The sequence below is a fragment of the Saimiri boliviensis genome, chromosome 4 (assembly GCF_048565385.1).
Source record: "Saimiri boliviensis isolate mSaiBol1 chromosome 4, mSaiBol1.pri, whole genome shotgun sequence".
NCBI lineage: Eukaryota > Metazoa > Chordata > Mammalia > Primates > Cebidae > Saimiri > Saimiri boliviensis.
Genome location: NC_133452.1, coordinates 17,862,811 through 17,888,380, shown reverse-complemented (window position 1 = coordinate 17,888,380; position 25,570 = coordinate 17,862,811). Strand labels below are relative to the sequence as shown.

Genomic DNA, 25,570 nt, shown 5'->3' with positions numbered 1-25,570 from the left:
TGACATGCACAAACAAAAGCAACTTTCTCAAACACACATTTTCTAGAGCCCTGAAATATTTTTATTTAATGAAGGGAGACCTTTCAACTACAAAGCTGTGAACCAGCTAAGGCTAAATTTCAGTTTCACCAGAAGCCTATCCTTAAATAGCAGATGATGGACTAACTGTGTCTTTTTCTGGATCACTTTCCTGTGTCTCAGCCTCTCTATTCTAGCCATACTCCTTGTATGACGCTATGGAGCAGAGACAACTGGAATACCGAGTCATCATAACGTCCATCGACCTTTTCATCCAGCTCTGCATGCCCAGTAGAGGTACTAGAAAACGAACCAGCAAATAACTCTTGGGAGTCCACATGGCCAGCTATCTCCCAACACCAATCATCTTCATGTAACGTTGGCAAAAACAATTCTGGATGAAAGCCTCCAGCATCTATCCTACAAACCCCACGTAACACGAAAGCTATGTACAATGGAAGAAACTCAAGAAGATGCCTGCCTTGTGACATCGCAGTTACAATCTGGGAGATCTGCGTCCACACAGCCGTCCTCTGCCATCCTCAGGGCACGCAGGTCCTCTGCCACCACCATGAAGCTTCCACTTGCAAAAGTTAAACTCTGCAGAGCAAAAGGCTAAATCCTGCGTGGGGATGAAAGTTTCCCCTTGTCTGTGTATAGAAGTATGAAAATGCTCACTCTAGACAAATGTTGTTAGTCTCTGCCCGATAACATGACACTGGGCAGTGACAAGTGGTCATGTTTCTAAATAAAACCTACATTCATTAACATGTGCCAGGCTTGATCTCCTGGAATGTAGGCCACGAGTGTAAGAAGGGGAAAAAGCTCAGTGTAATCTGTAAGGAGGAGGAAGCTACAGGTCTAAAGAAAGGACAGCAAAAACAACGTCGGCTGCAGACACTCTGCTATTCTGTAAGGACAGTCAACTTTTCTTGCCGGCTGTTTGTTATGCTGGGAAGGCTATTTAAAGAAAACAAATCATCCCATTGCAAACAAATTAAATGTCCACAAGCACAGCAAGTGGTAGCAGCAACAGGCATAATTTCTTTCTTTTTTGGGTTCAATGTGCCAGCTCCGGTAGCATATGCAAGAGTTTTAGGGGTTGTTTGAGAAAGCACATGCTCTTTATCTTTGAGTAGACTATTTGAGCAGTGGATATTAGAATATTATCCACTGAGCCCTAAAAGTAACTGAGCAACTTTTGTTGACCTAAAATATTAAAGAAATGTTATTCTGCCCTTACATATGCAAAACTTTTGTCCTTTAAAAAGAATGATGTAAGATGACAAAAATAACATGTTTATTTTAAGACAATTAAAAAAATACCTATTCATTTGCTTAGGGGGATTTCAGGTAACTCTTTTTCTTTTGTAAATTTCAAGAATTTTCAAACTTTCTGCACTAAGCATATGATAATTTAGCAATTTACACTTTTAAAGAAAATAAATCACCAAATTTTTAATTCCTATAATTTAATAAAAAATGTCTAATGCTGACTGCTTTAAATCCTTTTGAGAATTAAAGACTACACACAAATAAATATTAAATAAACAATGAATATTTGCTAAGTTCTTTCCAGAAAGGATGACATGATGATTTGTAACTAAAATAAAACAAAGCATTTCGTTCTGGTCACGTGAGTTGATTGGTTGATTGTTTTTAAAACAGAACACTAGAGGAAACATATTTCTTTATAAAATAAATACACCTGCCAATCTAGGCAACAAAGTGAAACCTCATCTCTAAAAAAAAAAAAAAAAAATTAGAAGATTATCCGGGCATGGTGGCATGCGTCTGTAGTCCCAGGTACTGATGTGGGAGGAAAGCTGCTTAAGCCCAGGAAGCTGAGGCTGCAGCGAGCCATGACTGTGCTGGTGCACTATAGCCTGGGTGACAGAGCAAGACCCCATCTCAAAAAGAAAAAAAAAAATTAAAGAAAACTGCAGTTTATATAAGAAATATATTCTAGAAAACACAGTACTTAAAGATATTGTACTGCGAATTCTTTTATAAAACAATCATTCTTCTTATATTAATATATTATTTTTAGTCATCAGCAATGAAAATATTTACAGTTTGATCAAAGAAATATATTGGTTATGATTCCATCACTATAGGTAACTATTTTTTTTTTTTTTTGAGACAGAGTTTCACTCTTGTTACCCAGGCTGGAGTGCAATGGCGCGATCTTGGCTCACCGCAACCTCCGCCTCCTGGGTTCAGGCAATTCTCCTGCCTCCGCCTCCTGAGTAGCTGGGATTACAGGCACGCGCCACCATGCCCAGCTAATTTTTTATATTTTTAGTAGAGACGGGGTTTCACCATGTTGACCAGGATGGTCTCGATCTCTTGACCTCGTGATCCACCTGCCTCGGCCTCCCAAAGTGCTGGGATTATAGGCGTGAGCCACCGCGCCCGGCCTGTTTTTTTCTTAATTGTGACTACCATTTTTAAAAACCTGAAATCTTTAAAATATTTTATTGTCATAATTTCCTTAATTTCTTTTCCCTTATTTAGTTATCCTCATAGAGTTAAAAAATTTGAAAATTTTTTCATGCTTATTATTGTTAGCATAATATATTTATTCCAATGAACTAAATATGAGGCAAGGCAAAGCTTTAAAGATATAATTATTGAAATAGCAAAAATAGCAATGTTCATTAATACAGAAAATCCTAGATAAATCATGGTATATTTATACTATGGAATACTCTGCAGGTTTCTAAAAGAATGAGACTAGCATAGATAGTGCTTTATAATATACATGGTCCTTTCCCTTTCATTTTATCACTGTAGATGTGACAGTTAGTTTCATTAACCCTTTGAAAACAAGCCACTTGAGGCTCAGAGAAGTTATTCAGTGAGACCAGGGCCACCCAGCTGGAACCAGGTGGACTAAACTCAGGCCTGCTGATTAGTTCTGTGCTGTTTCTGTGCTTATTACGTCAATGCATTCTCTATCCGTGCCAGGCCCCTTCCGACCTCAACACCCTTAGGTAATACCAGCCATGAATTCCAAGAATTACACTTCCTTTGACTTTCAATGCGGGTAGAATACCCTTTAGACTGAAAGTCCTCCCGAGGGCAACTGCTAGGAACATCACAAAGCCTTGCTGCAGTGCATATGCATTTTACCTCCTCGGACTTTGAATTCCCTCTGGGATGACAGCTGACCTTTACTGAGCACAGTCTATGCTTAGTGGTTGACATGGTTTGGCGGTGTCACCACTCAAATCTCATTTTGAATTGTAGCTGCCATAATTCCCACACGTTGTAGAAGGGACCTGATGAGAGATAACTGAATCATTCAGGTTGTTTCCCCCAGACTGTTCCTGTGGTAGTGAATAAATCTCCTAAGATCTGATGATTTTGCAAGGGGTTTCTCCTTTCACTTAGCTTTAATTCTCTCTTGTCTGCCACCATATAAGATGTGCCTTTCACATTCCACCATGATTGTGAGGCCTCCCCAGTCATGTGGAACTGTGAGTCCATTAAACCTCTTTTTCTTTATAAATTTCCCAGTCTTGAGTATGTCTTTATCAGCAGCTTGAAAATGGCCTAATACAGTGGTTTACAGATCCTATCTCATGTAATTCTTCTAATAATTCTTCTGGCTAGCTACTATTATGATTTTCATTTTATACATGTGGTAACCAAGGTGCTGAGAATATAAGGAAGTTGGTGAAGCAGAAGCATGCTATGATTCAGGCAGCTGAAGCCTGAAGTCAGTGCTCTGCTTTGTGTATGCTCTCATTTGTGTGCATGCACATTTCACCCTATGGCTTAGATTTGAGAAAATCAACGAATACTGGAGTGACTGCTATGTGCAACGAATAAGGTCAGGGGCTGGGATTACTATAGTGATCAAACTTACATTTTAGTAGAGAAACAGGCTTAAAATGATTGATCACAAGATTTCACATGGTTCAGGGAAATGCTATGAAGGAGAAGCCTACTGAGTGGGTAAGAAGAATCTGAGCTAATCTGGAGACATGGAAAAATGTGAAGAACAATCAGAAGGTGGCCAGACCAGGGGTGGGCAGGAGAAGGCCCAGGAAGAGAGAATAGAGAATAGAAGGGGGAGGCCCTAAGTGAGGAACCCTTGTGTACTTGCATTATGACACTTACATTTGGTTAGGGAACATTTTCTTTCTCATCTTTAGATCCTTAGAGTAGGCCAGCTGTCTTGGTAAATAAAATTTTTTGTTGGAGCACTGCCATGGTGTTCTATTTACAGATTTTCTATGGCTGGTTTCACTCTATAATAACATGCTAGTACCAATAGAGACTATTTGGCCCTCAAAACTAAAAGTATTTACTATCTGGTCCTCCATGGAAAACATCTGCCAACCTTTGCCCTATAGCAAGAAGCACAATTCTTCATATATATTAGGCATTCGATAATTTTTAAAAAATTATTTGTTTTTATGTCTACAAAATGTTGAGGCGATTATAATAAATACAGGGATTAAAAACCACCAGCCACAAAAGACCACATATTGTATGATCTATGTATACGAACTATTCAGAACAGGTAAACATGTAGACATAGAAAGTAGATTAGTAGTTTCCTAGGGCTGAGAGAAGTGAGGAAAGAAGAAGAGAAAAAAAAAAAAAGAGTGACAGCTAATGGGTAAGTTTTTCTTTGGGAGTGATGAAAGTGTTTTGAAATTGATTGGGGTAATAGATGCACAGCTGTATAAATATGCTAAAACTATTGAATTACATGCTTTAGATAGATGAGTTACGTGGCATGTGGATTATATCCCAAAAAAGTTGCTATTGGAAAAAACAAAAAGGTAAGAGCCAAATAACTACAGCGTGCTTTTGCTTTTGTGACGGGGATTTAGGTTTAGTAGAAGGAAAAAGAATTTGTTCTATTAGAATGTCCAGTTTCCTCCTTCCCTGCCCCCAAATCATCACAACAGAGCAAACAAGTTGAATTTGACCTTCCTAGAGGGTAAGATGAGAAATGTTATATAATTCTTGCCTGTGATAAGAAACATTGAACAATTAATACTAAAAGACAGATTTTCTTTCGGTTCTGAGCTCTAGAGAAATTGCTATGTGGATTTTCTGCATAGGACTCATTGACAAAATGAGAGTCAGTATTCTTAAAGACAGTTTTATAGAAATTAGAGTGATGCTTCACCAATGGCAGTTTTTATGTTGACTTTTAATAAAAACCAAGGGCTTAGAAGTACTTTTAATTATCTGGCCACTGCTGAACAACAGAACTTTCTGAGATGGTAACAATGTTCTGTGTTGTGCAGGGTCCAATAAGGTAGCCACTAGTCTCACGTGGTTGTTAACCACTTAAAATGTGGCCATAAGGAGTAGTTTAATTTTATTCCATTTCAGTTAATGTAAATATCCTGTAATTTAAACTGCCACCTGTAGCTAGTGACTGCTGCATTATACAGAATAGGTCGAGAAAGCTTGGAAAGGGTACTAGAACATTATCCACTGAGTCCTAAAAGTAACTGAGCAACTTTTGTTGCCCTAAAAAACTGACAATGCTTGACAACACTATTTAAAAACTTAAGGAAAAAGCACATCTATTTTGTACTCAGGGTAATCTACGCTAATCTAATGGTGGCTGCCGTCAAGTTTTCTCTAAATTATGTGTTCTATTTTTATGCAATAAGTTTGTTTTCAATGAATCTTTTTCTTCTTTTTTATATCATTCCCAACTCCCCACCCCTGTGCTGACTCTCCCCTAGTTCCCCCCTCAACAGACCTCAGTGTGTGATGCTCCCCTCCCTGTGTCCATATGCTCTCATTGTTCAACACCCGCCTATGAGTGGGAACATTTTTTGCTTCTGTGATTGAAAATTAGAAGACATAGTTCATGTTTCTATTAGCTGAGATGTTCACCTGAAAATATGACTATCTTCAAAAAGAACTTCTCTATTCCCACAAAAGCACATAGAATTGTCAAAAGGCATACACTGGGTTACATTTTGTTTTAGTGCATCAGTGCTGGAAGAGGGAAGAGTGGTGAATGGACTGAAACATAGAAACCTAATACTTCAGGGGGCGGCTCACAGTTGAGGATGGGAGGAGGAGACATGCATCCACTATGTGCACGAATGAAGCACCAACAAGGAAATGAAATGCAGATGTAATGGCAGGGTGTCTTTCAGGAGAGACTGCAAGGGAGACTGTGATTCTAACGTGGTGTTAAACTCCAGGACAGCTCAGTGATCAGTGTCTCACCTAGTCTAATTTGGAAGGAGTCAATTAGAGACAAGCAACGTATACAAACATCTCCTGTGAAATTGTATCTGGGTATGCTGAGGCTCCATGTAAGAGGAAACTAAAATTAGTATTATATAAGTGACTACAGTGAGATGCATGTGTACCTTAAAAACATATAATTGATTCAAGTTTATTAATATGTCTTTTGGGAAAGTAAACAATTAACATCTAGAAAATTCTCCACTGAACATTCAGATAAAATATGTTCTAAATAAATGCAAGTTCAAGGAGAAAGCAGCAAACTTATTTACTGTAATGTTGGCTAATAGTTGGGCATACACTAAGTTAGCTGCTTACAACTAGATTACATTAAATCTGATTTAAAATATCTTTGAAATAGTGCATCCTTACTCTCCGTATCATTGAGCCACTAGAAGCAAAAAAATAATATTAACTAGTTTAACTGGATTATGTGAACATGTCAATCAATCCATGAGTCATACTTTGAACAAAAAACTCCGTGGAGGATGTTTCTCAAACAGGTAGTTTCCCTAAGAAGGATATTTATAGCTCGAAGGACTTCAATTTCTCCTTCTGAAACAAGATTTTGTTATCATTTTAGTGAGTGAGAAGTGGACTGAACACAGCACTGAGATTTTAAAACATAGGTTTGTGGAAACTCCTAGAACAATTTAAGCTAAAATGTTCTTTCCATTTCTTTATAGTGCCCTTCCCAGAGCTCCTACTTATCTCATTGTTTCACTCCATTCCCATCCTGAACTTCTCAAAGATGTTCTCCTTCAGTTCTGTCATTTTATCTCGACTCTCACAGTCACTGTCACATTGTAAGTACTTTACAAAAAACTGGGAAATCAGATTGTCGAGATCAAACACAAAACTTTTCTTCCATTTAACTGTCTTCTCCCTATCAGGGAAGCAAGTCATCAACTTGAGAGGCAGGAAGGCACAGCGCTCCAGGACATGGGCTTTAGGGTGTGAGCACAGGCTGTGCCACCCAACATGTGCGTGATGATGAACAAGCCTCAGCCTCAGCCCCTGCATCTGTAAAATGGGTATAATGATAAGGCCACCTCAAAGGACATTGTGAACAACACATGAAAAGATGCATATGAAACCTGTAGCATGGTCATTGGAACCTGCAAAGTGTTCAATAAATGTTAGCTATATCAGTGCTATAGTTAAACATTTAAAAATTTCAGGCCATGCATGATAGCTCACACCTGTAATCCCAGCAATTTGGGAGGCCGAGATGGGTGGCTCTCACCTGAGGTCAGGAGTTTGAGACCAGCCTGGCCAACATGGTGAAACCCCATCTCTTCTAAAAGTACAAAAATTAGCCAGGTGTGGTGGTGTATGCCTGTAGTCCCAGTGACTTAGGATGCTAAGGCAGGAGAATTGCCTGTATCTGGGAGGCAGAGGTGTCAGAGCTAAGACCATGGCACTGCACTCCAGCCTGGGCAACAGAGTGAGACTCCATCTCAAAAATAAACACATACATACATACATACATACATAAAAAGTTGATATACATTCATTCCATTTTTGTTTCATTGCCACTAAAATAAATGATAATATCACTTTCTTGAGTTAGACGCTTTGTTGATAACTCTCTTATAAAAAAAGAAATATATGAAATGTTTTCAAAATCAGCATACAGAATTGTGGTGCCTATATCTGGTTTTGGTGGGCTCATGGTATGCACAGGACATTGTTTAATGTCCACTTTTATGCAGCATGGCTAAGGAAAGAAACCCAGATTTTAAAAGTGTATTGTAGGATAGACCCCAAATGGCACTATTTGTAACATTCCAACTCTCCTAACTGCCATGAAGAACATTCACTCAACTATTCATGTCTTCACTCATTGATGCATTGAAGTATTCATTGAGCCCATATTTAGGCACTGTTCTTCGTAATGATGACACAGAGGGAATAAAATGGAGGAAGTGTCCTGACCTCAGGGTGCCTAAGTTCAAACATGAAGCCAAATTCACCTAAAATAAAGCATCTCCTTTTCATATTAATAGCATAGAGCATTTAGAAAACATAGTACATCCTTCATATTAGACTTTTATTTTGCTAGTAAATACCCTCACCTATTTTTCTTTTTCCTTTCTTTCTTTTTTCTTTTTTCTTTTTTTTTTTTTTTTTTTTTGAGACAGTCTCGCTCTGTTGCCCAGGCTGGAGTGCGGTGGCACTGTCTCAGCTCACTGCAACCTCCGCCCACCAGGTTCAAGCAATTCTGTCTCAGCCTCCTGAGTAGCTGGGATTACAGGTGCATGCCACCACACCTGGATAATTTTGTACACACACACACACACACACACACACACACACACACACACATATATATATATATATATATATATTTTTTTTTTTTTTTGGTAGAGACATGTTTTATCATGTTGGCCAGACTGGTCTTGAACTCCTGACCTCATGATCTGTCCACCTAGACCTCTCAAAGTGCTGGAATTACAGGCATAAGCCGCTATGCCTGGCTTATTTTTCTTTTTGACTTTCAACTTTCTTCCCCAACCCTGCCCTTCTGCAACAGAAACAGAATATAATGTTCCTCTTAGGTATGAAGCAAATGCTTATAGTTAGCACTAAAGCTCAACACAAAATTACTATAATGCAGCAGCTGATTTTTACAACTGAGCAGAGTGGCAAACATCAGATTTAGTTCCACAACTTGCTAACTAAAAATATGGCAGGAATTTAGCAATTTTTTTTTTTTTTTTTTTTTTTTTTTGCTACTGCAGACAAAAATACTGGTCATCAGCAGTTTCTCTCTCTTTCTGATAGAAGTTTGAATACCCATGAAGCCCTAAAATAAAGAATTTTCTCTCAGGGATGAATTTTGTCTGGATATAACTCTTTGTCTCTTTCTCACAGCTATGTAAAAACAACACAAGATTTATAAAATAAGAGGAGAATTTTCAAGGTAATGAAAGTGTCAACTAAGAGAAGAGCATGAACAGTTTTCAAAATGGTGAGATAAGCCAGGAAGAGAGAGTAATTTATTGGATTATCTTTGATTGATGAAAGGCAGACTGAAAGGCTTTAAAATGCTTCCCACACGTGTCCTGTTGACTCAGGTCCTCTTTACCTGGCTGCAATGAGGTCCAGGAGATGCTGCCACCGGTCGTTGACCTTTCCCAGCTTGTACTCAATCTCAGAGGCTTTGCTTTCGTGGCTGGCTTTAGCAAGTCGTTCTCCCATTTGTTGGAGCTGTATTTTGTTCTCTTGAGCAATAGCAATTTCCTCTTGATAATCCTGTGTAATAAATAGCAATCACAGAGGTCAGAAAGCACATTCTTAATGCATCCAGGCTGGCTCTACTAGAAACATGATAATGACTGTTTTCTACTGCGTGGAAATAGTTCAAGCATAGGTATACCATGTGAACATCAGCCCATGTACACAAGTATTAATAGTATCTATTATTTTTGGCATGTATACAGAGTTGGGACTAAATTTTCATATAGATGCTTTCAAAATAAATAGGGTGCTGCTTCCTATTTACTTGAAATATGTATTAAAAATAAAAAAAAAAGAGAGGCAGATATAAAAGATAAAACTTAAAGGATTTGAACACTGAGAACCTATACTTTATTTCTCTCATCACTAACCTGATGTTATACTTAGAATTCTCATACAAATAGTTGCCGAGAGGCTTATCAGACATATACATACATATGCAATTGATACATATGTACATATGTAAATGTGAATATGTGTATGTGTGTCACTTATTTGTGCAGAATATTTTAAGAGTTCCTTCATTTTTAAAAAGATATCCTCTATACAATGTCAATATTTTGCAACAAATAAATCAATGATAAATTAACCTTCAATAATAATAACTATTAATTTTAGAGAATCAATGGGCCTCAAACCTTCTTGATTTACTAATTTTCCGTGCTAGTTTCTCTTAGACTGTCTGGATTAAAAAGAACAGACTTGGCCAGGCGTGGTGGCTCATGCCTATTACAGGCACTTTGGGAGGTCAAGGCAGGAGGATCACAAGGTCAGGAGTTCGAGACCAGCCTGGCCAATATGGTGAAACCCCATCTCTACTAAAGATACAAAAATTATCTGGGCACAGTGGTGGGAGCCTGTGATTCCAGCTACTTGGGAGGCTGAGGCAGGAGAATTGCTTGAACCCAGGAGGTGGAGGTTGCAGTGAGCCAAGATTGCGCCACTGCACTCCAGCCTGGGCAAAAAACAAAAAAACAAAACAAACAAACAAACAAAAAACACCAGATACCACATGGACTATTTGCAAAAGGTAAGCACAAAATGCTATAATTTAAGTGATGATGAAAGAACAGTCTCTCCCTGCCACCACCACTGCTATCCCTAATGACCCTCTTACTCCCTTGCCACAGTGACAAGAACCAGTCTTTAGGATCAACTTTTTTATTTTTGGCTTAAGCTCCTGTTATATAAGAAACAGTTTCTCAGCAAATACAATATGAAGACAGGCATTATATGAGCATAAACATTTTGACCTTCTCTTGCTCTAAAGTTAGCGTGGGAACAGAGCTATCCTTCCAAATCATTCACCTAAGCCAAAGGGCTCCTGAGGAATGGTAGGGACCAACAACATTTTATCCCATTCCAGTGCTGACTGCAGTCCTCATGCCCACACCCCCACCCACCCTCCTTCTTATGTTATTTCAAAATAGTGGGATTCAAAGACCAATACACTGAATCCATTTATTAACATTATAATGTTTCAGCACACATTTGAGATGATTTTATCGAGTAGTGTTTCTTTCAAGAGAATTACTTCAAGACTTAAAGGGCATTTATAGTAAAATAATCCCCTTGGGTTGTCTCAAAATCAAACTGTTTTTGAGTGTTAATAGCAACAGACACTAATATCTTGGCTTCCATTGTTTTTTTATGAATTGCCTTTTTCTTTTTTTCTTTTTCCTTCATCTTATTAGCATTTTCCACTTGACAACTGCCTTCTTCTATGCTGTCAAAATTACCAAACCTTGATGTTATTTTCTTTTACAAAAGAGACACTATAAAGAGAAAAACTCCTAAGACCTTTAAAAAAAAATACCGCGAGTTATTAACATACAAGGTAGTATAGTTAATATTTTATATAGTGTTTCTAATATTGTGCCAAGTAATGTGATAAAATTATCTGTATGAAAAGCTAAATTTTTTCTAAATTTTAAGTTACAGATTATTTAAGAAATGTTTTTCCCCACACTCTCAAAATATACATCCTAAATTTCATAATGAAATGTAATGAGAATAGAGACAAATTTAATCAAAATTTATTCTATAGTAAATTTTACTCTACTACCTACACTGCATTAATCATGCACTTACAGCATTCTCTGATACCCAACAACCTAGAATATACAACCATATGCAGATGCTAAAATGAAATCTGTATCAGCTCAGCCAAGAGTTTTAAGGTTTACAATATCATATAGACAAATGCTTATCCATTTGGATTTAACCAATGAATAAACAAATTGGATAAACAAATGCTTATCTAACAGCAAGTCATAATGAATTTGCCATTTTCTGTAACATCATTAATATCACATGTTAGCTTTGGATGTTTTATTTTTCTCTCTATGTGTGCATATGGATAAAAATAATTTTTCTTAACCATTTATATTTCTTTTCAGAATAAAAGAAGCTATGATTTGTTAATGCAGTAAATACTGGCTGTGTGCTTATCAGAAGTTAGGCAGTGCTTCAGGTGCAGGGGATATAGCAATGAACAAAATAGACAAAGCCCATGCTCCTGTAAAGCTCACAGATCAGTGGGATCTCCATCTGGACAATGAATAAGTAAACACAAAAAGTACACTGTTCATTAGATGGTGATATGTACTAATGAGAAGCAAATTAAAATAACATTAAAATCACTGTTCATGAGCACTGTGGGAACACTGAAATCATAAAAAAAAAAAATTTTTTTTTGAGACAGAGTCTCACTCTGTCGCCCAGGATGGACTGCAGTGGCACGATCTCAGCCCACTGCAATGTCTGCCTCCTGGGTTCAATTGATTCTCTTGCCTCAGCACTCTGAGTAGCCAGTATTACAGGCGCACGCCACCATGCCCAGCTAATTTTTTGTATTTTTAGTAGAAATGAGATTTCACTGTGTTGGCCAGGATGGTCTAAAACTCCTGACCTCCAGTGATCTGCCCGCTTTGCCTCCCAAAATGCTGGGATTACAGGCATGAGCCACCACGCCCAGCCAAAATCATAAAAGAATTTTTAAATGCTAGAAAAGTTGATCAGTTTTATGTAGACATCACAAGGGTTTTAGATCCCAATGAATATATAAAATAATTTGATAAGATATACATACCCTGAAAATAATATGAAGCCAACATTATCAGGAAACTCTTAATTCCTACATATGGTCTATACATCATACTTTAGGGAGAAAATGTCAATTCAATTTATTCTAAGAATTTTTTCTTTCAGTTTCTCTCTAGTGACTTTTCCTCTTTAAAAACAAACACACAGCATACACACATACACACACACACAAAAAAAAAAAAAAAAGGAAAGAAAAGTAATACATATAAATGGTTCCTACTGGAAAAGCAGTTAAAACCCCCAAATATTGAACATTTTCAGTAGATACTCTATTTCATCACAAATTGCAAGTATTCTATATATTTTATGTGTAAAGCAAGCCTTTTCATGTAAGTTTATCTTATATTAAAAAGAGAAAATGTTTAAAATACAGTTCTCCTTTGACAGGAAAGTAATTATGAGTAAAGTCACCTTCTGTACCTGTGAAAAGTACCTAAGCTTTGTGAAGAATGAAAAGCTGAGTAGTCATGCATTCCATACCTTCTTGAGCTTCTCTATCATCTCTTCAATGAGAATGTCTCCATTCTGGGAAACCTTGCTTTCCATTTGAGTCAACCACTCACAGAGTTCCTTGTTCTTTTCACTGAAGACTGCCCATTCATTCAATCTTTCACTTATTTGCTGCCGCCTTAAGGAGAGCTGAAAAGTTTAAAATGGGAGAATAGGCAAAATGACTATCAGAGAGGAGCTCACTCCTCAAGAAAAATAGCAAATAAACTAGGACCAAAAGGAACGATAGCCATACATCTTTTTAATCCACTGTTTCCTGAAGTCCAGGATTTGGTATACAAGTGGGAGACATTGAAACTTCTAGTTTTTTCTTAAAGATTCACAAGCACATGAGCTTATTAAAGGTTCTAGATAATGCAACTTTGCACAATTGGTTCAGGATAGATACAATACATGATGAGTGAATGTACTTTCACTAAAAAAGAAGGAAGAAATGGAAAAGAATAGGGAAAGAAGAAAAAAAGGAAAGGGAAAGAGGGATGAATAAAGAAGGGAGGAAAAAGAGAAAAGGAAAGACAGAAAAAAGAATAGAAAGATGAAAGAAGAAAAGAGTAAAAATAGGGAAGGAAGAAGAAAAGGAAGAAAAGAAGGAAAGGAAAAATGAGCCTCAGGTATCCAGAGTGTGCGAGAGGGCGGTGCTGAAGCAAAGCCACCTGAAGTGGAGGCAGGCATCCCGAGGCTCAGCTCCATACTGACACATTGACTTCAGGCAAGTTCTTCTCTGCAGTTTTCATTTCTATTTATTTATTTTTGTTTATTTTCCTTCTTTTTCTTTCATGATAGCTTTATTAAGATATATTTCACATACCATACAATCGCCTGTTTAAACATGTACAATTCAGTGCTTTTTAGTATATGAACAGCATCTGTATAATCATCACCATACTCAATTTTATAATATTTTCATCATTCCAAAAAAAAAAAGGCCAGGTGCGGTGGCTCACTCCTGTAATTCCAACACTTTGGGAGGCCAAGGCGAGTGGATCACTAGAGGTCAGGAGTTCGAAACCAGCGTGGCCAACATGGTGAAACTCTGTCTCTATTAAAAATACAAAAATTAGCGAGGCATGGTGGTGCATGCCTGTAATCTCAGCTCCTTGGGAAGCTGAGGCAGGAGAGTCACTTGAGCCCAGGAGGCAGAGGTTGCAGTGAGCCAAGATCATGCCATTGTGTTCCAGCCTGGATGACACAGAAAGACTCCACCTCAAACAACCACCACCACCACCACGACAAAAACCTTGTAGCCATCAGCAGTTACTCTCCTGCTTCTTCTCACTCACCTCCCAGCAATCTAATCTCCCTTCTGTCCCTGTGGATTTGCCTATTCTGGACATTTCATATACATGGAATCATGTAACATGCAATCTTCTATGACTGGCTTCTTTCACTTAGCATATTTTAAAGATTCATCTGTATTGTAGCATGTATCAATACTTCATTCTTTTTACTGCTGACAATATTCCATTATATGGATATACCACATTGTGTTTATTAACTCATCTCATTTGGGTTGTTTCCACTTTTTGCCTATTACGAATAATGCTGTTAAAAACATTTGCGTGCAAGTGCTTGTATGAACACGTTTCATTTCTCTTAGGTATTTATCTGGTAGAATTTCTCAGTCATATGGTTAACATTACAGATTGTTGTCCAAAGTGGCTGCCCATTTCACATTCCCACCAGCAGTAGGATTCCAATTTCTCTACATCCTCACCAACACTTGATGATAGCCATCCTAGTGGGTGTGAGGTGCTATCTGATGATGGTTTTGATGTGCATTTCCCTAAAGGCTAATAACACTGAGACTCTTCATGTTTCTCGGCCATTTGTGTATCTCCTTCGGAGAATTATCTACTCAAATCCTTTGCCTTCTTTTTAATTAGCTTGCCTTTTTATTATGGAGTTCTGAGAGTTCCTTACACATTACATATACAATGGGCTTGTTTCCTTATCTCTACGTCTAGAATTATCCTTTCCAGAATTCTAAAATTTTCTTATTTCATAATATAATATTCTTATGCTTACAGTGCTGATTGAAATACTAAGAAATGTTTCTAGTTGAACTAAACTACATGTTAGCAAAACACAAACAAGTTGGTAAGAAGGTTTGAAGATGTTCTTCCACAGTCTTGGTCATAATGCAAGCTATTCCACTATTGATTTCATTGCATTAAACATGTCCCTACTGATTTTATTTTACCCCCAACATTTTATTACAAAACATTTCTGACACAGAAAAGCTGAAAGAATTGTATGGTAACCACTCATGATGAACTCAAACTGTTAACATTTTGCTATACTTTGCTTTAAGACATATTCTTTCCTTAATACATTTATTATTATTTTTTTAAGACAAAGTCTCGCTCTGTCACCCAGGCTGGAGTGCAATGGTGCAATCTCAGCTCACTGCAACCTCTGCCTCCAGGTTCAAGTGATTCTCCTGCCTCAGCCTCCCAAGTAGCTGGCATTACAGATGCCCACCACCATGCCCAGCTGATTTTTGTATTTTTAGTAGAGATAGGGATTCACCAGGTTGGCCGGGCTGGTCTTGAACTCCTGACCTCAGGTGATCCACCCGACTTGGCTTCCCAAAGTCCTGGGATTACAGGTGTGAGCCACCATGCCCAGCCAATATATTTACATTTACTTTTTACATATTTCAAACAAATTTCCTTTTTAAAATGAAAATATTTCTAAGGTAGTATACACTTTCTAGTTAACAATTCTGCCTAGGGTTGGCTCTGTTAAGGATTAGACAGACAACCCAAACCTAAAAATCTGTGATTCTACATCCATGTAAATGAGTCCAGGATCCCAGGATACATATCCCAAGGCCAGCCTTAGGCATAGTCCGTTGCCTAGAGAGTAAGCCCCATAACCTACCATAAATTTTGAAAGGCCACCATGAGAAATTTATTCTTTTGATTTAATTATGATCTTTTAACATAAAAGTTTTCTGGGTTGGGTGCCACTGGTGAATCTACTAAGTATTTCCCCATTAGTAGAATTCAGTTTCTTATTGAGGGTTTTGGAGGCAGAATAATACGGAACAGGCAAAGGGGAGTGAACTCACTTGGGGTAGGTCCTATAGAAATGGAAAAAGCTAAGAAAACACAGATTTAAAAGTTTTGGAGACAAACTTTGTCACTTTCCACTGTACCCCAAAAAGCATTGAAGAATATAATCCTTCCAGCACCCCTTCCCCCTCCAGCTCTGACAGCAGCATGCACTCTGATCTTCTGCTGGGTCACTCAGATGGTGAACTCTTTGGTGAAAACGGCCTTTTCCCTTTCATTCACAAGGTAGAAGATTCAGTAGTCTGGCCGCTAGTTAAAATCCTGGTTCAACTGATGGCAAAACTGAAATTATATTTTCATTATTCAGCCGGCCCAAAGTAACCATTTTCTAAGAATTGAGGCCAGGTGCGGTGTCTCACACCTGCAACCCCAGCACTTTGGGAGACCAAGGTGGGCAGATTGCTGGAGGCCGGGAGTTCAAGACCAGTCTGGCCGACATAGTGAAACCCCATCTCTACTAAAAATACAAAAATTAGCCAGATGTGGTGGCAGGTGCCTGTAATCCCTCAGCTCAGGAGGCTGAGGCAGGAGAGTTGCTTGAGCCCAGGAGGCAGAGGTTGCAGTGAGCCAAGATTGCACCACTGCACTCCAGCCTGGGCAACAGAGTGAGAAAAAAAATAAAGAAAGAAAGAAACCCCTGCCCTTCAGACTGAAGATGAACAAATAACTCCTCACTTACACTTCTCCCAAATCTTTGCCATAAGCCAAGAATGAACTCTAGGTCTTTACTCACAAATATCTGCAGGGAGGATGGTCACATAATAGAAAAATACTACCTATGACTTTCATAGGTAGGTATTGTTATCTCCATTCCAAAGGCAAAGAATGTGACAGCTGAACAAATTTGGGGCACTTGTTTAGAGTCAGTTCAAGATAAGACCAGCAAAGTTTGAGTTTCTGATATGAAGTGCAAATATGATTAAATATCCAGAGGCAGCTAAGATTCAAAAATAGTTCATCCATCACTGCTAATTGGGTGATCAGGACAAGGTCCCTCATTTTCTCTACTAGTTACTCCTTTCATTTGGGAATTAATCTTAAGTTTGCTCCAAAAATCCATTAAACAAATGTTTACTGTCTGTAGTAGACAAGTGTCTCTATGTGCCCAGCCCTGTCCTATCAATATGGTGACACTAAACAAACAAAAGAGTAATTTAAAAAATTGACTGATATGGCCTAGTGTGGTAGCTCACACCTATAATCCCAGCACTTTGGGAGACTGAGGCGGATGGATCACCTGAGGTCAGGAGTTTGAGACCAGTCTGGCCAACAGGGTGAAACCACATTACTAGTAAAAACTACAAAATTAGTCGAGTGTGGTGGCCGGCGCCTGAAATCTAAGCTACTCAGGAGGCTGAGGCAGGAGAATTGCTTGAACCTGGGAGGCGCAGGTTGCCGTGAGCCGAGATCGCACCACTGTACTTCGGCCTGGGCAACAAGAGTGAAACTCTGTCTCAAAAAAACAAAACAAAAGAAAGAAATTAACTGATTCATACTAAAGACCTCACAACAGCTGGCCATTCCCATGCTGCTGCTGCTGCTGCTGCTGTTGCTACTAGTACTATTATACATTACTACAGGGCATCACTTCAGTTTTAAATTGTTTTCCTTCCTTGATACTCATTTATTCAGTATCTCCACTAAGCAGCTGGATTATATATATATATATATATATATATATATATACTTAAAATCCCTCCCTAGTGTTTATCACACATCATGAAAGTGTTGCTTTCATTTTCTTACCATGAAGCTATACCTGAAAAAAAAAAAACAGCAAGGCTACAAGTACTGGGTACAAACCCAGGTCAAATGCATTTCAAAAGATGTACATTCACAGGGGTGATATTATCTTCCTTCTGGTTTGTAAATCTAGTATTTAGTCTATATACTAAGTAAACACTACCATCTCATTCTTTGGATACAGGTGAAGCCTTCAAATTATTTATCATCTTAGCCCATATTAACGTTTTCGCAGGGACACAAATACATTGCATCGCCAACAGCTGAGAAGCAGCAGCTAAAACCTTCAGAGTGTGCAGTAGCTCAACAGGAAATACATCCTTTTCTAGCTGAAATATTTTTATCATGACGTTTTGAAAAAACAAGCAATTACGATGATGACATATACTTATATTTCAGCTAGAATTACACACAGATCTACAAACCAAAACAGGAATAAAAGCAAGTATAAGCTCTGGCTATACATAGGCACAACAAGGGGTGTCTACTTGAAAACAGATACTTTAATATATTAACTCTGCCCTGCAATGTTTACTCACAGCCTGTCTTTCTCATTCTCATCGCCAGCCCCAAGAATTCAGACTCCTCCTTAACAGCTTCGGTCAGAATGGGAACAGACTACTTGCTCCTTAGTAGGGATAATGTTCTGTTGAACTCAAGTTTTGACTCTTACAATGAGACACAGGCATAAGCTCATTTCCTTTTGTGGTTTCATACTTGACAGAAATTCGCCGGATACAACTAGCTTGAACCAGAAACGAATCTATATCCTCCTTAGAGTTACATCCTGGCACCTTGATCAAACACATGACTAAACTCTCATTGGTTTAAATATTTTTTTCAGAGCGAAGTATTAATAATATAAGTACACTTTAACTTCAAGTGTTAAGACACTTCAACACAGGAAGTTTCTAAAAAACTATGCATTCCTTTTGTTTCTTTTTAACTTCTTAGTCTACTCACAGGTGCAAGGTATTAATCTATTTACAGCATATCACATGATCAACAGCAGCTTTCGAAATAATTTCCAGATTGCTGTCTAGATATAACTGAGTCTGGAGAACAATTTTACAACATATGAATGACTAACTTAGCAATTAATAATAATTCCATGGCATTTTTATACGAGTTTTCCTAAATCAAAAAGTATTGTGTAACCATAATTTTCTTAACCTCCAAAATACTCAAAAATCTTTTCATTATTTTACATGTAGAGAAACATAAGTATAAAGAAATAGAATAAATGTCCTAATGTCTTAATTATAAACAATACATCATGAACACTTAACTACTCCAGACACTGGGATATAAAGAAATGGTCTTTGCATATCAAAGTCCTCATATGCTTGGAATGAGGTTACAAACATAAAAAAGAATAATAATACAAAGCCACATGATGGCAAAACCAAAAGAGCAATGAGAATTCAGAAGACCAAAAACTTACTGAGGGCCGAGCAGTTCATAAATGACATTGCAGGGGTTATGGGATATGAAAGACAACAGGTTAGAAAATAAGAAAAGAGAAAATGGTGTCGGCAGGGAGTGGCATCATCAAGGTCTTTGGGGAGGGAAGTTCATGGCTGGTTTGAAAAACAGGATCCAATCTCTAAAACATCTCTGAAGGTTTCACAGGCATCATTTAGCTAAAGCAATAGATCTGGTTAATCCAATTCATCCAACATGCTAAAAATATTAAAAGAGCAGGTAGTGCTAGACTTTTCTTAAAATTAAGAAAAGCAGATGAATAGGCTCACAGAGGTAACTGAAGATTGCTATGATAATTTCCACAATTTGCACCCATCAAATATCTTTCATTTTGTTATATCACGATAAAGTCTTTATATGGCAACATTGTAGGATGATTTATTGTATTAAGGTATTACTTTTGGTTTGAAGAATTCTGAAATGAATCAAGTGTTGTGATTAATATTACCACCCTCTATGAGTAACTCCATGTAAGTTTTCTCATTGTGTTCACTGAGAAAATGAAGCTGTGTGAAAGTAGCCAAATTCATTTGGAACTCAAATCATTAACATGTTGGTGAAAGCCATCTCTTACGTGTGTCTCCTTTTTAAAAAGTATATATTCATAGGAAACTGCTCACACATCTACCATGTGTGCTCCAGAGTTTTTGGTTGGTCCAGGGATGGAAAAAAACCTGGGTTTTCACCTAAATGTCGAGAGAAATTTTCCTGAAAACACACTTCTTATTGATATCACGTAAATCAAGAGGCTCTGAGCCTCTTAAACTCTGTTTAATGGTTCCTGAAGTATGAGGATGAGCATCCCTAAAGTCAGAGATAGTGTGGAGGATGGGAGACAAAAGAGATCCCAGGGCAGCTCAACGGGTGAGGACAGAAGAGCAGGGTGTAAGAGTCGCCTCTCAACAGCCCCTTCCCCAGCCTTCCCACACCAGCTTTTACCAGCCGGGTCCTCTGCGCTGACTGCCACATTGACAGCATGTCCATTTGCTTTCTCCCATCAATCTATCTCCTCTACTCTCTTTCTCGAAACTCAATTCAAAATTCATCCATCTCAAGAAACATATCCTTTATTCCCCGCCATCCACACAAACCTTAGCTTGCTTACATCTTTATACAGCTTTTTGAGATGGAGTTTCGCTCTTGTTGCCCAGGCTGGAGTACAGCGGTGTGATCGCTCACTGCAACCTCTGCCTCCCAGGTTCAAGTGATTTTCCTGCCTCACCCTCCCGGGTAGCTGGGATTACAGGCACCTGCCACCCTGCCCAGCTAATTTTTGTATTTTTAGTAGAGACGGAGTTTCACCATGTTGGTCAGGCTGGTCTCCAATTCCTGACCTCAGGTGATCTGCCCGCTTTGGCCTCCCAAAGAGCTGGGATTATAGGCATGAGCCACCACACCCAGCCCCTATTTTATGGTGTTTTTTTTACATTGTTTTTACCTGTTTATACCTGGCTTTCTTTTTAATTGTACACATTCTCCTAGACTGATTTTAATCTCAGCTCAAGTTTAAACTTGATAGTAGGGACATTTATTATGGTTTGTTAACATCACAATAATTTATATGACTGATCCATTTAACATAGATGTATCACAGCCTATTATGTGCTAGGCAGGGCACTCGGGGTATAGAAGTAACAAGACAGACAGGGCCCTGCTTCCTGGAAAGCATAACCTCAAAGCAGTTAGGCCTGTTTTTCATTATGAGCCTTTGAGTTGCTTTTTTTTTTTTTTTTTTTTTTTTGAGACAGTCTTGCTCTGTCTCCTAGGCTGGAGTGCAGTGGTGCAATCCCAGCTCACTGCAACCTGTCTCCTGGGTTCAAGAGATTCTCCTGCCTCAGCCGCCTGAGTAGCTGGGATTACAGGGACCCACCACCATGCCCGGCTAATTTTTCTGATTTTAGTAGAGATGGGGTTTCACCATGTTGGTCAGGCTAGTCTCAAACTCCTGACCTCAGAGGATCCACTCACCTCGGCCTCCCAAAGTGCTGGGATTACAGACATGAGCTACCACATCTGGCCGAGCCTTTGAATCTTTTATTTCTCTTTGCCTAGGATGACTTCTCACTGCTTTTTGAGCAATCTTTCCCTTTCATTTCCAATTCAAAGTCAATCTGGGATCTTTTTTAATACGTTGTGCACATAGAAGCTATTTAATAAATGAATAAAGTATGACTAAAAATGAATATAAATTACCAGGAAACAACTACAGCAAATTAAGAGTGACAATAACTATTCCCGGTACAAAACCAGCTCTACAGTATTAGCTAATATTGCAAATACAACAAAAGTTTTTCATGTTTCAAGTGTATCTAGCCAGCAAAACCACACCTGTGAACCATAACATTGTGCTTTCTCTTAAAAATATTATGCCAGCCAGTGGAAGTGGGAGGAAAAGAATCTAGTTTAGCTTGTTCTCAAATGTGGTAAAATATAAATTTAAAATATTAATTTAAATATTAATTTAAAATATAAAATTTAAATATAAATTTAAACTATAAAATTAAAATATCAATCTGAAATTTTCTGGTAGTAAGCACAATGTTCTTCCTTTGTCCATAATAAGAATTATGGGATGGGTCTAAATGTGGGTCAAGCCATCTGACATTCAAATTCATCTCTCAGTTTTTCATCATCAAGATAGTTTTATTTTAAGAACTTGTCTTACCTGGTGGCATAGTTCTTCCCACTGCCTTTGCAGAAGCTCTATGCGTTCATTAAGAATGGAGATATCATCAGCACTGATATAGGCAGAGAGGGTGTCCTTCAGTAGGGTCAACTGGGTCAAGTCATCTGTCCAGCTCCCAGCTGCATTTTCTAATTCCTAAACAAAAAAAAAAAACACAAATTTGAATACCCATGGACATCTACTGCCAATGATTTATGAAGTGTTTTTGAATCCCTTCTTGATATAATTTCCTCTGTATAGCCCTCAATTTAATTATCTAACTTGGGATCTAGAGGCATTTCATGGTGATATTACAGATTTGATTCCAGACTGCTGCTATCACAATAAAGTGAGTCACATAAATTTTTTGGTTTCCCAGTGTATATAAAAGTTATGTTTACACTATACTATTGTATATAAAATGTGCAATAGCAGATGTCAAAAAAACCAATGTATATATCTTAATTTAAAAATACTTTATTGTTAAAAAGTGCTAACGATCATCTGAGCCCTCAGCAAGTCATCATCTTCTTTCTGGTGGAGTGTTTTGGCTCAACGTGACCGGCTGTTGACTGATCCAGTGGTGGTTGTTGAAGGGTGGGGTGGCTGTGGCAATTATGACAATGAAGTTTAAGCAGCATCGATTAACTCTTACTTTTACAAAAGTTTTCTTTGCAGCATGTGATGCTGTTTGAGAGCATTGTACTCACAGAACTTTTTTCAAAATTTGAGTCATCCTCTCAAGCCCTACTGCTACTTTATCAACTAAGTTTATGTAATATTTAAAATTCTTTGTTGTCACTTAAACAGGATTCACAGAATTGTCACCAGGAGTAGATTCCATTTCGAGAAGCTACTTTCTTGTTGATGGCCATACCGCCCTAAACGTGCCCGATCTTGTAAGAAACCATTTTTATTGATTCATAAGAAGCAATTCCTTATCCGTTCAAGTTTTTTCATGAGATTGCAGAAACTCAATCACGCCTTCAAGTTCCATTTCCAATTTCTATTTCTTTCGCTGCTTCCACCACATCTGGAGTTACTTCTCCAGCACCGAAATCTTGAACTCCCTCAAAGTCATCTGACAGCTGGAATCAACTTCTTCCAAACTCTTGTTAACCTTGACATTTTGACCTTCTTCCATGAATCAGAAATGCTGCTTTTTTAAAAACAATTTTATTTTTCATTTTTGTGGGTACATAGTAGGTGTATATATTTACAGGATATATGAGACATTTTGATAGATGACTAAAGTAATACAGTATTCATCACCTTAAGCATTTATCCTTTGTGTTACAAACAATCCAGTTATACTCTTAGTTACTTAAAAATGTATGATTCAACTATTATTGACTATATTCACCTTGTCGTTCTATCAAACACTGGATTTTATTCTTTCTATTTTTTATACCCATTAACCATCCTCATCACCCCTGCAGCCTCCACAAACCCTCCCAAGCTATGGTAACCACCTTTCTACTCTCTGTATGTTGCTATTCACTTGGGGTGGTGGCAAAATATTACAGAAAATATTTAGGGAAAGTTATAAATTAGTCTCAAACCTTTTGGAAGGCTGAAAGATTTTATTGGGGCAGACCAAAGGCAGCCGGCCCCTTAAGTTAGGGAGAGAGAGAGATGATCAAATGTCTTACCCCACACGTATTTGTCTCCAGTCTGTTTACTCATGTTAATTTTGTGCTGGGTGGTCTCTTGGGGAAGATCAAAGGGAATTACCTGTTAATCGCATTTACTCTGGGCTCTGGAACCTAAAACTTTTATCATTCCTATAACCACTCTTTTAACCATGTTAATTATCCACAAGTGTGTTAACTTAGAACCTCTGTTGTAAAATCTTGATGGAATAGAAGTGTGAATGGACAGAGGGTCTGAGTCGATTGGTTGCATTTTGCCCTCTGAAAGCAGTCAACGGCGATCCCTAGCCCACTTGAAACACTGTTTGGTGTGAGAGTACATTCATTCATCCCTCATTGAGTCAGGGTCTGCAGGTCAGACTTCTGCAGGTGGTGAGCAATGTCTCAGGTGGTGACCCTGACATCATCGAGGCCACCTCTATATCCATGAGTTCAGCCGTTTTAATTTTTAACTCACATGTAAGTGAAAACATGTTGAATGACAATAGAGAAAGTAGACATCTTTGTATTCCAGATCTTAGAGGAAAGGTTTTCAGTTTTCCCTTATTTAGTATGATGCTAGCTGTGGGTCTGTCACATGTGGCTTTTATTATGTTGAGCTATGTTCCTTCTATACTCAGATTTTGAGGGTTTTCATCAGGAGAGATTGAATTTTATCCAATACTCTTCAGCATCAATTGAAATGATCACATAACTTTTGTCTTTCATTCTGTTAATATGATGTACATATTGATTGTTTTGATAATGTTCAACCATCATTGCATCTCTCGGATAAATCCCTGGTCATGATGAATGATCTTTTTTAATGTATGGTTAAATTCAGTTTGCTAGTATTTTAATAAAGATTTTTTACATCAATGTTCATCAGCAATATTGATCTATAGTTTTCTTTCCTTTTTTTTTTAATGTGTCTTTTTCTGGTTTTGTTATCAGGGTAATACTAGCCTTGTAGAATGAGTTTGGAAGTATTCCCTCCTCCTCTATTTTTCAGAATAGATTGAATAGGATTGGTATTAGTTCCTCTTTAAACGTTTGGTAAGATTCAGCAGTGAAACCATCAGGTCCAGGACTTCTTTGCTGGGAGACTTTTTATTATGGCTTTAATCTTGTTACTTGCTACTGGTCTGCTTTTGGATTTCTTCATGGTTCAATCTTGGAAGGTTGCATGTGTCTAGGAAATCACCCATTTCTTCTAGGTTTTTAATTTACTGGCACATAGTTGCTCATAATAGCCTCTAATGATCCTTTGAATTTCTGTGGTATTGGTTGTAATCTCTCCTTTTTCATTCAGAGCTTCTCTCTGTTTTTCTTAGTCTGGCTAATGGTTTGTCAACTTAGTTTATCTTTCCAAAAAATAAACTTTTCATTTTTGTTGATTTTTTGGTATTGTTTTCTTCATTTCCATTTCATTTATTTCTGCTTTGAGCTCCTTTATTTATTCTACTAACATTGAGTTTGGTCTGCTCTTGCTTTTCTAGTTCTTTAAGATGCATTGTTAGGATATTTATTTGAAGATTTTCTTTTTGTATCTATAAACTTCCATCTTAGTACTGCTTTCACTGTATCCCGTAGGTTTTGGTATGTTGTGCTTCCATTATCATTTGTTTCAAGAAATTTTTCAATTTCCTTTTTAATCTCTTCATTGACTCACTAGTCATTCAGGAGCATATTGTTTAATTTCTATGTGTTTTGCATAGTTTCCAAAATTCCTTTTACTATTGATTTCTAGTTTTATTCCATTATGATCAGAGAAGATACTTAATATAATGTCACTTTTTTTTAATGTTTTAAGACTTGTTTTGTGGCCTAACATACGGTCTATCCTTGAGAAT

At 37.8% G+C, this 25,570-nt stretch overlaps 1 protein-coding gene across 25 annotated transcripts in view; it reads right to left on the bottom strand.

Annotated features, from left to right (window-relative positions):
- SYNE1 (spectrin repeat containing nuclear envelope protein 1) overlaps positions 1-25,570 on the bottom strand; it is a 518,258-nt gene that overhangs the window by 44,776 nt on the left and 447,912 nt on the right. For 23 of the 25 annotated variants that reach the window (XM_074397242.1, XM_074397246.1, XM_074397241.1 and 20 more), the window contains 3 exons: positions 22,087-22,242; positions 13,087-13,245; positions 9,350-9,516 (listed from right to left, as the gene is read on the bottom strand). In XM_074397242.1, coding sequence (XP_074253343.1) covers positions 9,350-9,516; positions 13,087-13,245; positions 22,087-22,242 — 482 coding nt within the window. Of the gene's footprint in view, positions 1-499; positions 1,478-9,349; positions 9,517-13,086; positions 13,246-18,475; positions 22,065-22,086; positions 22,243-25,570 lie in introns of those variants that run through there. The other 2 variants (XM_074397264.1, XM_074397263.1) reach the window with 2 other exon arrangements.